This window comes from Lissotriton vulgaris, chromosome 9, assembly GCF_964263255.1.
Source record: "Lissotriton vulgaris chromosome 9, aLisVul1.2, whole genome shotgun sequence".
NCBI lineage: Eukaryota > Metazoa > Chordata > Amphibia > Caudata > Salamandridae > Lissotriton > Lissotriton vulgaris.
The window spans coordinates 513,008,383-513,021,578 of record NC_141697.1 but is presented as its reverse complement, the minus strand read 5'-3'; the positions used below and the strand labels follow the sequence as shown (position 1 = coordinate 513,021,578).

The following is a 13,196-nucleotide window of genomic DNA, read 5'->3' as shown; positions in this document are numbered from 1 at the left end:
GGTAAGTCCTGCGCTATATAAGTTTCATACATTTACATTTACATGCCGCTCTGTTGGTCAGAGACTATCTTGGGCACTCTGAACGGAGTCTAGTTCTAACCTCTTTGGGCTTTTCCCGCCTAATCCAATACTCTGCGTACTCAGCTAGATGTTTTGCTGGTATCCACTGAGGAGAGGGTGTTGTATTGTATGAGGGTCAAACATGTAATCCCCAAGCATATCTTTAACCTGATGCAACTCACTTTTTTCACTTCTCTTTTTTTAAACACTTTTCCTTCCTCTCGCTCTCCCTGTTCTGAATCAGTAAAAACAGAAGAACATGAAATTACAATATCTCCACTACAGGTAGATTCATCACAGACAGTTGAACTGTCCTTTTGTGGCCTTTATAGCCCTACCATCCAACTCTACTATAGTTGTGCTTTTTTCACCTTTCTAGTTAGAGGCCCCTTTTTTTCTTTTTTAACTTTTCACTTTTTGTGTCACTTTCTTGCCACTTCAATAGCCATACCATTGCCTGAGACCTTCTCCATAGACAAAAATTCCTCATCTTCAATCCCATTAAGAAATATTCCTTCCAATTTTTCCATAGTCATCTATCTTCCTCCTTAATTGTGTAGCCAATACAGATACAGCCTTACTCACACAGTCCTGTACCCTGTCCTCCACACTTCTTTCCACCCTTGCTATCTGTCTATCCTGTAACTAATTAACCTCCTCTCTCACCTTCCATTGAACTGACAGAAAATACACTTTTTTTTGTATTAAAAAATGTGCCCAAAATATGGTCGGCCATTCAATCATTTAATTTCCAGGTTTCTCCCCCAATGGCTGTTGCGGCATCCAATGCGTTTACAGCGGCTCAAATCAATTATGCCTGACTCGCTTGCACACCTCAGTGTCGCTGGTAAAGATAAGCTTCTCAATCTTTATATTTTAAGTTTCTCAGCCTCGCTAAGCTGCTTTTTATTTAAATATATGGGCTGGCACAGGTCCTATGTTATTGAAATATGCGCTCATACACTAACTCATAACACATTTACTCTCCGTAATCATTTACTTGAAGGAAGCCCCCCCACCGCCTGCTCAGCAAGGTTCTTTCAATTAGTCTGCCTCTCGCGTTCGATGCTAACTCGCTCGAGCGCAGAAGCGGTTAACCGTAACAGCATGGGTTGAATGCAAGGCAATCGATTGCGACAACCCAGAATGGACACTCGAGGCATGTTTTCTTTTGAAACACGTTCAAAGCTTGACAATGCGCTCAATGTGAGGTACTCGTTTTTTGCCCGCAGCGAAATTGGCTGGTAGAGCCTCCAGGGATTTTACTATGAATCCCATTTAAAAGATACCACTTCTTGACTTGTACGCGGACCCCCTCTCCACCGAAAACCACTCAAAAGCATCTTTGTTTTCACACCAACACATCATCGTAGCTATTGAAGCATCTTTACTCCCTACCGTTGCAGCTTATTATCATGTTAGTATCGTATGACATTATAATCTCCAACGCCCATCCGTTAAATATGCTTTAACACAACACTTGTCATACTTATAAGACAAATTCAACGCAATGTACTAATCTGGGCTGTGAGCAGCAACAAAGAAGGAAGGTGGCTGCCTGACAAGGAGTTATATACAGATTGGAATATTAATAGATTATTAGTCTAAGGTATTTTTAATTTTTGATGTTGCAGCTGTGAGTTTACAATTAAAGAGGTATGCATAATATTGGCCTCCGTGCCATGCCATAAAATTGAAGTTAAGGAAAGGAAGTACCACAGTTGTCCTGCACCGCTTAACTTTAGGAACATCTTCATTTTTAAAGATATCTTGCAGAAAAAGTGTAAAAATATGAGGTCTCTTTAAAATTCAAAAAGTGTATTTCGTTAATATGCAGAACCATTTCAACTTAGTATATCAGAAATCAGTGCATAGTTCTCAAATATGAATTTAGAAACATTAAATCAAAACACAGGGTCAATAGTGAACCAAAAATCAAGTAGCTGTTATGTGCACTCTTAGGGTGGTCTATGTTCCCATTATACATGAATAAAATTATAATTCATTAAATCGAAAACAGGAGACGGTTTTGTTCAGCACACATTCTGAAGTCCTGTATTTTGATGTCCTCTTAAATGTGATAATGAAGAAAACGTGAAATAAATCAATTGCCTAGCATCGCACAATTTGATAAAGTGAGTGAGAATGGATTAATCCCAGGTTTTCTCGATTTCACATTGTGCAATTCAGCCACCAGATGTAAATGCTTTGCATCCACCTTACCACTCCCTCTAAAACCGGACCCCCACCCGGCTGGCATCAGTGCGGCCTTCGGTCACAACACAGACTAAACTTTGTGGCCCATTGGAAAGTGTTTGCGAGTACCCATGATCTACAACAAACATGCCCACCCTGATCTATCCCCAATTCAAGTTTAAACACTTGGCGCTACCAAGTTACTCCTATAAAAATCTTCAACCCATCAACAGGTGACTGGGTATGTAACAGAAGAGCAAGCAATGGGTTTAGATTGGACTATAGTCAGTGGCCAAAACAGATATCCCAACATCCCCCACCTCCAACTTCTTTAAATCCCTACAAGAAAGACATGGAGTAGGAATAATTGTAAGGGCCACAACTACAGAAAGGATACCTCCCCGAGAAGCTCTGGTTAAACCTGCCTCAACTCTTTCCTTCAGACTGTACGAGTCCCTACTCATTTGCCAGTTACTAATTTCCTCGGTGAAGCGGAAAAATGTATATTCATACAATCTCCACTGCCAAAAAGGAGGAAAAAATGCGGGTGTAGCAACATCCGACACAGAGGTGCACATTCAACAACCTCTTCATAATCAAAGCAAAAGTTCCCAGAGATCAACACAAGCAGGATAAAATCCACCTGATCCAATTTACAACCATCCGGGAAAGACTCACTGCAGGCCCCATCCCATAAACACCTTTGTCTCCTCAGTGCGTAGCTGCCCTAATGATCAATTAGAATTTACTAAAAGGAACTAAAGACATTTGAACCTTATGCCCCACCCCTGCACCGGTCTTCAAAGACAGGCTGCAGTCATAGCTAACACACACATAAACCAGGCCCTTTTGCACAATTAACACCAAATTATTTGTATTTGCATTTACAGAAAAAATGCAAAACTATTACATTTTTATTTGACTTCATCTTACACATTTCACATTTCCCCTGTGATACTCCTCTCCAACATCTCAGCATAAGAAGTGTGTTCCAAGAACCAGTCCAAAATCAGTTCAGGATTTGCGATATACTTAATATTTTGCACTCCGGTGATAACCCCCAACTCCACACAAATAAACTTAAGCCAGAGTACTGGAAAAACTATTTCTAGTACAATATGCCAATTTTGAATCTCTCAGTAAAAGTGCAAGCTTGATATTAATTTATTCCCCCTATTCCCACAAAACACAAAAACAATATTCAGTTCTCCATTTGACACATGGAAATCACATTATGCTGGAAAAAGCAGTGGAGTGATTTTTAGCACCTTCTCAGATTAAAAGACTGCATAACTTTAAAAGAAGAACGATTAAAAAGCCAATCCAATTTTTGAAAAGATACTGGGAAAGCTTATTTTTGAAAAAGGGTAAAGCGCCGTCTTGATTCTTGAAGGCGTCACTGGAGGACCAATTGTGGTCGGTACATTTCAGTTAATACATGTATAACCCATTTGGATCATATCCGATCAAATAAGTTCCTCAGATGAGCATGAGAAGATACATTTCTTTCAATGAAACCTAGTGAAGAAAACACAGAGCCAAACAACAGAAGGCAGTAAGACATATCTAAAGCTTCAAAAACAAAGTCAATTGTAGAGTAGTTCAACGTTCCACAAGGTTTTTAAGGTTAAATAATTATAATCATATTGGTTTAGCTTAAAAGGGAAGGAAAAAAATGAAACAAAACTTTCTACTGCATGCCACATCAATCGCTGAAACAATGCCTACAAGTAACAGTGGAGCAGGAGTGCTGAATGACTTATAACTCGCTGATCCTCCTCCTATCAGCATTGGGCTGAACAAATTTAAACCCTCTCCATATACAGAAAACAAGTTTAGAGAAAATAAGAGCAGGTAAAAGTAGGATACAATATACCTTGAAATTTATTTCCAAGAACTGAATTAGATTGAAGCATTTTAGAACACTGAAGCAGAGCAATCTGAATTCAAATCTGAGAAAATTGTTCCAACTGCTTTAAAATAGCTGTTCGAGTGACCCTAGCAATAATTGTGATAAAATAAAATCATACCAATTTACAATAATTTTCTATATTTTTCCTTATAAAAATTCCCTCTGTCCTAAAGAAACAGTGCATCCAGAACACAAGAGATTCATTTGCATTACCAGCATTGTTCTTTTAGCAGCTACTCCAGATTTTTCAAAATAGCCTACATTTCGTTTAAGAAAATAGGGGCCTTCCAAACTATACCACTCTGTCTCTTACCTGGTATAGGCATCCAAATTATAAAATCTGAAATAATTTATCAAATTCAGAATTTAAATAAAATCAGAAGTTTCTTTGCAAGGGCATTGCCATAGAAATGAGAACAAAAATGAAAGCATGCACTCAAAGAAAGAGGTGAAGACATATACTTATCTATACAGGCACTGGCAGACGCAATTTAATTGTTACCGTTACTCATTGGAACACACACCCCACCCCACAATACATGTTGTTATTCACTAATCACTGAGGTACCAATATTTATGAATGGAAAATTTTATATTGAAAAATAAAACTAAAAATTTGTTTTCCCTCTTAAGAAAACCATGGCAATTTTTTTATGAAATGTTTGAATGCTTGCAGAATTTAACAACCTACATTGGCTTTTTCCCGCCAACAGGAACTGGACATGTTCCACAAACAGATTCGGTCATAAAAACGCTCTTAATATTTTAAAGTCTGACTTGCAAATCAATGAACATATCTCGACTCTTAAACTGGCACATCCGCAGGTACCAAATGATCTCCTTGAAGTATGAATCTGTTTCATTTAGGAACCAATGCGCCGTCCATGCCGTAGTGCAACAAATAGGTGCGATACTCAATGAGACACTGACAAATAAGAGCTGCATGGAAAATACTAAGTCCATCTGCAAAGCAATTCTGTACAAACTGCATTGTGTGCAAAGAACTTCTTTGCAGTGTTGATAAGTTGTTCCTAGACGCGACATTGTCCACTTAACGCAGCCATAGTTTAAGACGCAGTGCATCCACTCCATTTAAATAGTATCTGAACAGCCGTTTATCTCTTACAAAGCCAAGATTTTCGTAAAGTTTCAAAGCAGACTTGTTTGTGATCTCCGTCTCCAACACAACCTTTAAAGAGAGAACATATTTTCAGTTTTGTTAATATTAGAATTTAAAGTGGTTTACAAGTAACCGCTATAGTACCATTATCACTGACTTGACTGCACAGATGTGCGTTAAAAAGCATTATAGAAAACATTACAGATATGGATATCTTCTCTCAGGGTTCAAGACTATTTAGGAAATTAATTGTACAACTGAGTAAGCAGACAAAAACGCCTTGCTATATATATAGAATAGAATAATTTTTGCATCTTTTGAGTTGGTATTAAGGACATGCGACTTCTGTACTATTACAGGACATTTTCAAGCACTTTAACTCCCATCAGTGAACATCTATTACAACTAAAGTTCATAATGCAGAATGCTCTAATGTGGCCATCATGGAGTGGGCATAACCCAAAAACAACATAGTGATGATAAACATTGAGACAGTGAGCCTATGAGCAAGCAACCACAAGTCACTAATTGAAAAACAGGACATCAGTTAAGTGCCAGCAATTCTGTTACAGTACTTTCACATGACACCAACTAAAATATGTTTTGTTCTTCACAAGAATGTGGAAGGGCTTAAGTTACATTTGTTTAATATCTTAAGCTAATTCATCAGAATGCAATGATCGACTTCACATGAACAGCGTAGCAAACTCAGCAAATTAACACCTTATCCATGTACATATATTTTATTTGCATCATGAATGCAATGCTAAAGAAGATCCCATGATGAACAATAATAAATTAACTCATAGCTACTGTTTTGAATACATTAATAAAACACCCTGTCCACTACAATTAGGAAAATGGTGAGAGGGGACAGGGTTCTCTGTTTGGCAGCTCAAAATGAACTAAATGCCACAGCACACTCCTTAATGAGGCTGCTGCCCATCTAGCCCCATTTTACATGTTTTAGTGTTCTAAAGGTAAGCAAGTAAATGGCAATTTAGACTTTCATTTTTTTTTTTGGGATATTAAATAGCTTGAGAACATTGTGGATTTAACTCTACAACCAAGGGATCGGTTGTAGACATGCATCACATTTAAGTTCAGACGCTGGCAAGTATGCATCTTTTACAAGCCTTCACTATGCAGTCCAGTGAATCAATGCCATCTTCGGACAGCATTTTAGACCCCATCATAATTGTAAATGTGTGTGAAAGAAACAATAAAACCCCAAATCATAGGGATCCTGAATAAGTTCCATGTGAATCTGCAATGCCTTTGAGCTTCAAACCTATTGTTACAGACAGCCAACACTTTCTTTTATGGCATGAATAGCTACACATTCACATGAATTCCAAAGAGTTACGAGCAGCATTTATTTTGCAGTGGGTTTGAGGCGAATGCAGTGCAAAATAAATTTCTAAATTCTGTCTGTCTCTAGCTATGGGTCCTCTTATTTGGATTGCTACAATCATGTATTGCAGAGTACAGACCTCAATGTTTCTGCCTTTGATTTTGTGAAAAAAGGATTTTTTATATAAATGCTACAATTGCTCTTTCAAGCATAGCGGAGTGCGCCCTTTATATCTTTTTATTTAGTAATTTCTTTGTGTTCTGTTATCTACTGAAGTGCCATTTTGACCAGATGATGATCCTTCAAAACAACAGGGTCAAAATAGGTCTCCTTTTTTTACTTTTGCCATGCAATCCTTTTTGGATCTGAAAACCATCCACACTACACAATTGTTGATCTTCATGCCGCCCCAAAGGGTTTGAATCAATCAGATGTTCACATATACATTTTGCTATGGTCTACTGAAATACAATTATGTGTAAACCATCAACATTTTTTCTGGTTTGGGTATTGTTCACAGCCAAGCGAAACAAAGGGAAAAATGCACTACTACTCAGAGGACATCCTATTGTGAGTCTGGGGGTGTTGGCATTCAACTAAGTCACAGCAGTCTCATATTTGCCCAGAATTGCATGTGGTAAAGGTTAATAAAAGGAATCATCTAGAAATGGTATAGGACAGTAGTCTTCAAACTTTTTTTGGCTGTTTCTCAGTGTGAAAAAATATTCGGGCCCCCTTCAACATTTATTATAATCTATTAAACTAGCAATATTTAAATATGTCTATACTTTAAACATTGCAGGCAAGTTCTGTACGGTTTTAAAAATGCAAATCAAATACATGATTACCAAACATACTATTCTGGTCAGACAGACCTTATTAACGTGTAAATGTATCCAAAGTGTAATTAGAAATGGAGGTGGGGGTTTTAAAGAATATTTATTGTCCCCTTTATTATTATTATTATTATTGCATTTCTTATATAGCGCCAGAATCGACCCCCGAAGGGGTATCTCCGCGCTTGCCTTGGGAACCCATCCTGGTTTTTCCCTGTGAGATAGCCCCTATAGGGCATCCCCAAGGTGAAAGCCAGGCATCCCGCCGCCGGGGGGCCGTTGTGGAGATTAAGCAAGCTTAATGCCCAGAGTTGCATAGTGTGAACCCATGATTAGGTCAGGCACCGAAGCGAGAATTATCGAGTCCGTGGACATTTGAGCTCAACACCCTGCCGCGTCGGGAATCGAACCCTGGTCCCGGGTCTGACCTCTGCTTCAGGGTCTGCCTGCTCTAACCAGTGAGCCACACTTCTCCACCTTCCCTTTTGATACCTTCTCCCAGCCAGGACATAAATGACAAAAGATGGTAGTGATGGCCCCTTACAGAGCAGCTTACTGTGGCTCATTTCTTCAGCAGAAAACAAAGCACTGTTATCAGCATAATGCTCCTTTTGGCTCGAGCCTGGCAACCCAAATGAGATCACTTGCGGTCCCCCTAGCGGGACAAACCCCACAGTTTGAAGATCCCTGGTATAGGCACTTAAAATTCAGTCTTGGATGCCAACAAATGGCTTCCATATCTGAAAGGCTGAGCAGATGCCATGGAATCCAACACACAATGCTTCTGCTTTCGAAGCTCATGTGTTTAGCAAACTTGTGCTAATCTATCTGAAGTACCAGGACCACATGTAATCAATGGGTTTTCCTTACTGTAAGAACAAATCAGTTTTGGAATCTGTAACACAAAATTAACGATTCTCAGCAAACCTACTCAAATGTTTCCTTCTTGTTTTTGTGAAGTAGTGTACTAAGTAAGCCCAATGCTACAATGTGAACCAAGTCTTGCCTTTTTATAAAGACAAACTTGCAGTAGTTAAAAGCTTGACTGCAGAACATCAAAACACAAGGACAGAATTAATTCACTAGTCAGCATTTCTACTAGTACTTGAAAACACACTTTAATACAAAAGAAAACTAAATGAAAACATGTTATAGCACACTGAACAATACCAAAGGGCACAAAAATGAGCACTCGCTCAATTAGCACATTCTAATAAGAGCTGCATGTGCAATCTGAAAAATCTTACCTCGTCACAATCTCCTTCAACCATGGCATAAATAGCTTTCTTGACCAAATTTGTACCTACAACAGATTTTTAATAGCATTTACTTTTTTTGCACAGAAATCATATTTAGAAGTTAGGACAGTTCAATTATTTGAAAATGCTGTTTAAACTTTTTTTCAGTTTAAATGGTGTCTAATATCTACATTGATCTTTACTCTTTAGATAGCAAATCATCATTACTCTCGAATAGCTTTAGAAAAATACATTGTTTTGTTTTAGTCATAAAAGTATTGTATTACACGGAAACAAACAGCAATGACTTGATAGTGAAGTAATTATCTAACTATGCATGAGATCAAATTGGCATCCATTATCAAACTGGTGAACCAAAGAAATGCTTCTGAGCTGTAAAAGGGTCCTCCAACACAGGTGCTCTCCTTGAAATAAAAGGTGGGTTGGACTCTTCTCCAGGGAGTGGTAAGATTACGGAAGGTTTTTTGGAGGGAAAAAAATGATCTCACATAATACGGCACTTTAGAACTAAATTTGTTTTGAATATAACCAGAGTGAGGTTAGTAGTTCTCAAGATAGCTCCACAGTATGGAATGGGAGGTGGAATCACCAATATCAAGTTTAGTAATATCAACTGAGACATTCTCCTGTCCTCATATATGTTTTAGTGGGATAAGTGAGATTTCAGAACCACTTGTTATTGTACTGCATGAAGCTTTGGAGTGGACACGCAACCGCCAAAGGGGGTTCCTTCTTCGCCAATGCATAGCTAATGGAAAGTGGATTATTGGTAAGGGAAAATGCAGGTCTGCCACAGGCAATAAGGCCACTAACACAGTATAGGGCTCAGAATAGGTCTCAGAAAATTGTTCCCCTGCTCAACCCTTGGTAACGTAACTGGGAGCAGACAGGCTTAACTTCAAAGACAGGCATGTAAAGCATTTAAAAACACCAATTCAGTATATAATTAAGACAAAAACACAGAAAAAAAATCCAACACCAATTTATAAAAATAGAAAACATTTTTATCTTTAAAATGACACCAAAACGACAAAAAACCAATGTAGGGAACTAGAGATAGGAATTTTTAAAGATGTATCACTTTATAGAACTTGGAAACGAATAGCACTTTATTGGGACATCTGGTCGCGATAGACCGACTCAATGGCAAAGTTTCCGGCTGGCCGCAATGGAGCCCTGAGTGGCTACCACTTGCTGTAGGTCCCGTTCACAGTTTTTACCTTCGGACATAGACACTTTTCCTGGAGCTTTTTTCTCACGGGGTACGTTGATGCTCTTCACTAGGCCGGATTCGGCGAGGGTTCGCTGGCCTCGGATTTCTTCTACTCTTGGTCAATCTCTGGAAGTCGGACCTAGGGAGCTTTTAGCGAGGACGAACATGGATGGCTTGGTCGGCTCACGGTTGAGTTGGTCCCCCTATGGAGCTTTTTTTCAAAGCTGCTTCAAAGTTTTCCAAACTTCTGGAACTTTTTCCTCAAGTTCCCCAAGGGGTCCCAAAGTGGCCCAAACTCACTCCAAGGGTCTGGAAGCTCCAAGATCGTCCTTGAAAGTTGAGGACTTTAGTTCCCACAATCCTCTGGGACAAAACCCTTACAAATCCACTGGTCATTCTCCAGGTTGAGGATCGTTGGTGGTGATGTTCCAGGTGAGCTCTGTTAAACTGTAGCTTACAGGGAGTCCACTCTTTAGTTCCTTTATAGCAAGATAATCCTCGGGGATGTAGTTTCAGCTGGTGCAGTCTCCAGAGGGCAGGCCTTAGAATGTTTCACCCCAACTTCTCAGCATGGCAACGTCTTGCTTTCTTAAGTTTCAAGCAGCAGATCTGAGAGACTCTGCCCCTCTCAGATACTCAAGTTCTCTAGGTCAAGCAGGAGGTCACTCCTGACCAATGGGAGCAGGGCAACTCCCAAATGATATGAACACATCCTGTAATGTGGGCCATTATTTTGTCCCAGAGTGCACCAAATCCTCCAAATTCATAATGGCTGATTTTCCAGCAGGAAGGTAAGAGCTGGCTAAACACACCCCCAGGATGGCTACTTTCCATAGCCTCTTTGCATTCCTTCCATAAGCCTAGCTCTGGCTTTGTGTCAAAAGAGTGAAGTTGTAAATGACACGGAGCCCGGCCCCTTGCCTTTGAAGACCATGGTTTAGGATTCCTCCCCCTGCTCTGGCATTCCTGTGCAGCAGCACACTGCCCACCCAGCAGAGCTGGTTAACCCCAGTGGCTCTTTATCACCTCTTCAAAGCAGCCTGGCTAATCCACTTAACTCTGACCAATAGGGAAAGACCACTGGAAGGCTGAATCTGGACCTACAAACAAGAAAGTCTTATAACTTATTGTCTATACATTTTAGGAGAAATTCAACAACATCATATTGTTGGATTTATCACTACCATTCTGGTAAGTCTTTGAATGGAAGTTCTATCATTCTCCTATCAGGAGTTATTAGTTAACAATCTCTTACCATGTAAGCCTATGTGGCATGGGATTTGCAATGGGAAAAAATTCTTGGGCCATTTTTACAGCACTAGGGCTTATAAAAACATTTTATAAGTACAGGACCCTCGCCTCATGGAACAACTTTGGGAGATTTGGGGGGGGGGGGGGGCTGAATCTGTAGAAATATTGCAGATCCTCCCTCCACAGTGCCCCTAGCATCAAAGTCAAATTTGAGCAGCACTTTATCACAATGTTGAGAGAGTAATGAGAAATTTCACTTAACCCAGGGCATAAAAAAACTCACTTGCACCTTATACCTGAACCCCCCCCCCCCACCCCTGGGACACCTAGGGGGGACCATGGGGTTTCCTAATATGCCCAAACAGTGTAGGTTATCCATTTTAAAGTGCCCCAAACACCATAGTAGCGTTTGGGCATAATTTACTTTTGTAAAGCAGTCCTGCCACCCAGGGCTACTTTTAAACTGACCTCAGGCTTCAGTAGTGCACACATGCAAGTGCAGAAAATGCTGCTGGCCTCTAAATTGCCATTTCCTATTGTGGACTAGGGACTTCTATGTAGTTTTATTCCCCCTGCCTGATTATTTAATGGGGTCTGATAGGGTAGGTCATGCCAATCACAGGGGTACCCCATATCACAGTGTACCCTAGTGCATGTGGGCCCATATCACAGTGTACCCTAGTGCATGTGGGTATTGTCACTCTATTCTAGGGGAGAGTGCATATCAAAAAGGCATGATGTCCTTGAATCCCGGTGTGGCTAATGGGCCAGGCTAGAGGCTGAAACAGACACTATGGAAAGAAGAGTCGAAGAGCGGGATCCAACCCTGCAGACTGACTTACACAAAGAAAGACCAGCTTTCAAAGAAGCAGCAGATAAGGAACAACATTTATGGGCACATATGCAGAGGCAAAGAAATATGGAGTGGTGGAGTGCCTTGGGCATACCCTTGTGGGTATGATCAGATTGCCCTAGGCAGGCTAAGAGATTATTAAAATAGAGGACAAGAGGGAGAGCTTACTACTCAGTCTTCTACAAGAATTTATATGAGATCAAAGCAAATGCTAACATGATAGAGTTACATAAATATATCGATCAAGCCACTTTGGCCAAGCTGGAGATGCGCCAGTGCCAACCATTATGTTCTCCTATTACTATACACAAATTAAACTGTTAATCTATACCATGAAAAACAGAACTGCCCTGGGAGTGGATGGATTAGCTGTGGAATTCTACAGAGAACCTGCTACTGAACTGGCCCCTTTTCTACTGGCTGCATAATGTAAAACAACCACCCTCTTCATCATCTACAGGTAGGTTTTGCTGCTTAGCCTCACTTAGTGCAATACAATGGCCACTTTATTACAGCCCAGTAATCCTATCAATGAAATACACATGGTCTTGTGCTCGGAACAGATTGACTGCGAAACTCAAAGCAGCAGACATATACTGCCAATGCTCCCTCCATTTAAGAATCCCACAACTATATCCCACCCCCTGATATACCTCTGTAAAAAAATGGTTGCCCAGATATTATAATTTTTGATTTGTGTTTTTGGATCATTGGAGAAGTAATTCAGCTTGGGTAGACATTGCTGATCCAGGTCGAATGTTTCTGGACGACATTTTTAAAAATGGCACATCTGTTGCAGCGATTAAGTGATATTTTAGAAACCACAAGATGTTTATAATTCATTTTGGTGTCAAAACATTGGTTTGGGGGGGTCAAGTAGTCTTTTAGAGACAGAAAATTGCTCCTCGGAGCAACCATTCCGCCACTTTCCAAAATGGGGGCTATAATAGAGGGAGACGATTATAATATATATATATATATATATATATATATATATATATATATATATATATATATATATATATATATATATATATATATATATATCGAACAAATGCAATCTCCCAAGCTCCGACCACAGCGACCCAGGAAATCACGCGGATCCAGTAATTATAAAGCACAGATTTTTATTTAAAAGCTGA

At 39.7% G+C, this 13,196-nt stretch overlaps 1 protein-coding gene across 1 annotated transcript in view; it reads right to left on the bottom strand.

Moving 5' to 3' along the window:
* Positions 1-3,127: 3,127 nt before the first annotated feature.
* NAA30 (N-alpha-acetyltransferase 30, NatC catalytic subunit) overlaps positions 3,128-13,196 on the bottom strand; it is a 45,338-nt gene continuing 35,269 nt past the window's right edge. The window contains exons 3-4 of the mRNA XM_086937975.1: positions 8,726-8,781; positions 3,128-5,357 (exon numbers count right to left, since the gene is read on the bottom strand). Of these exons, the coding sequence (XP_086794101.1) occupies positions 5,220-5,357; positions 8,726-8,781 (194 nt within the window). The 3' untranslated portion in view covers positions 3,128-5,219. The remainder of the gene's footprint in view (positions 5,358-8,725; positions 8,782-13,196) is intronic.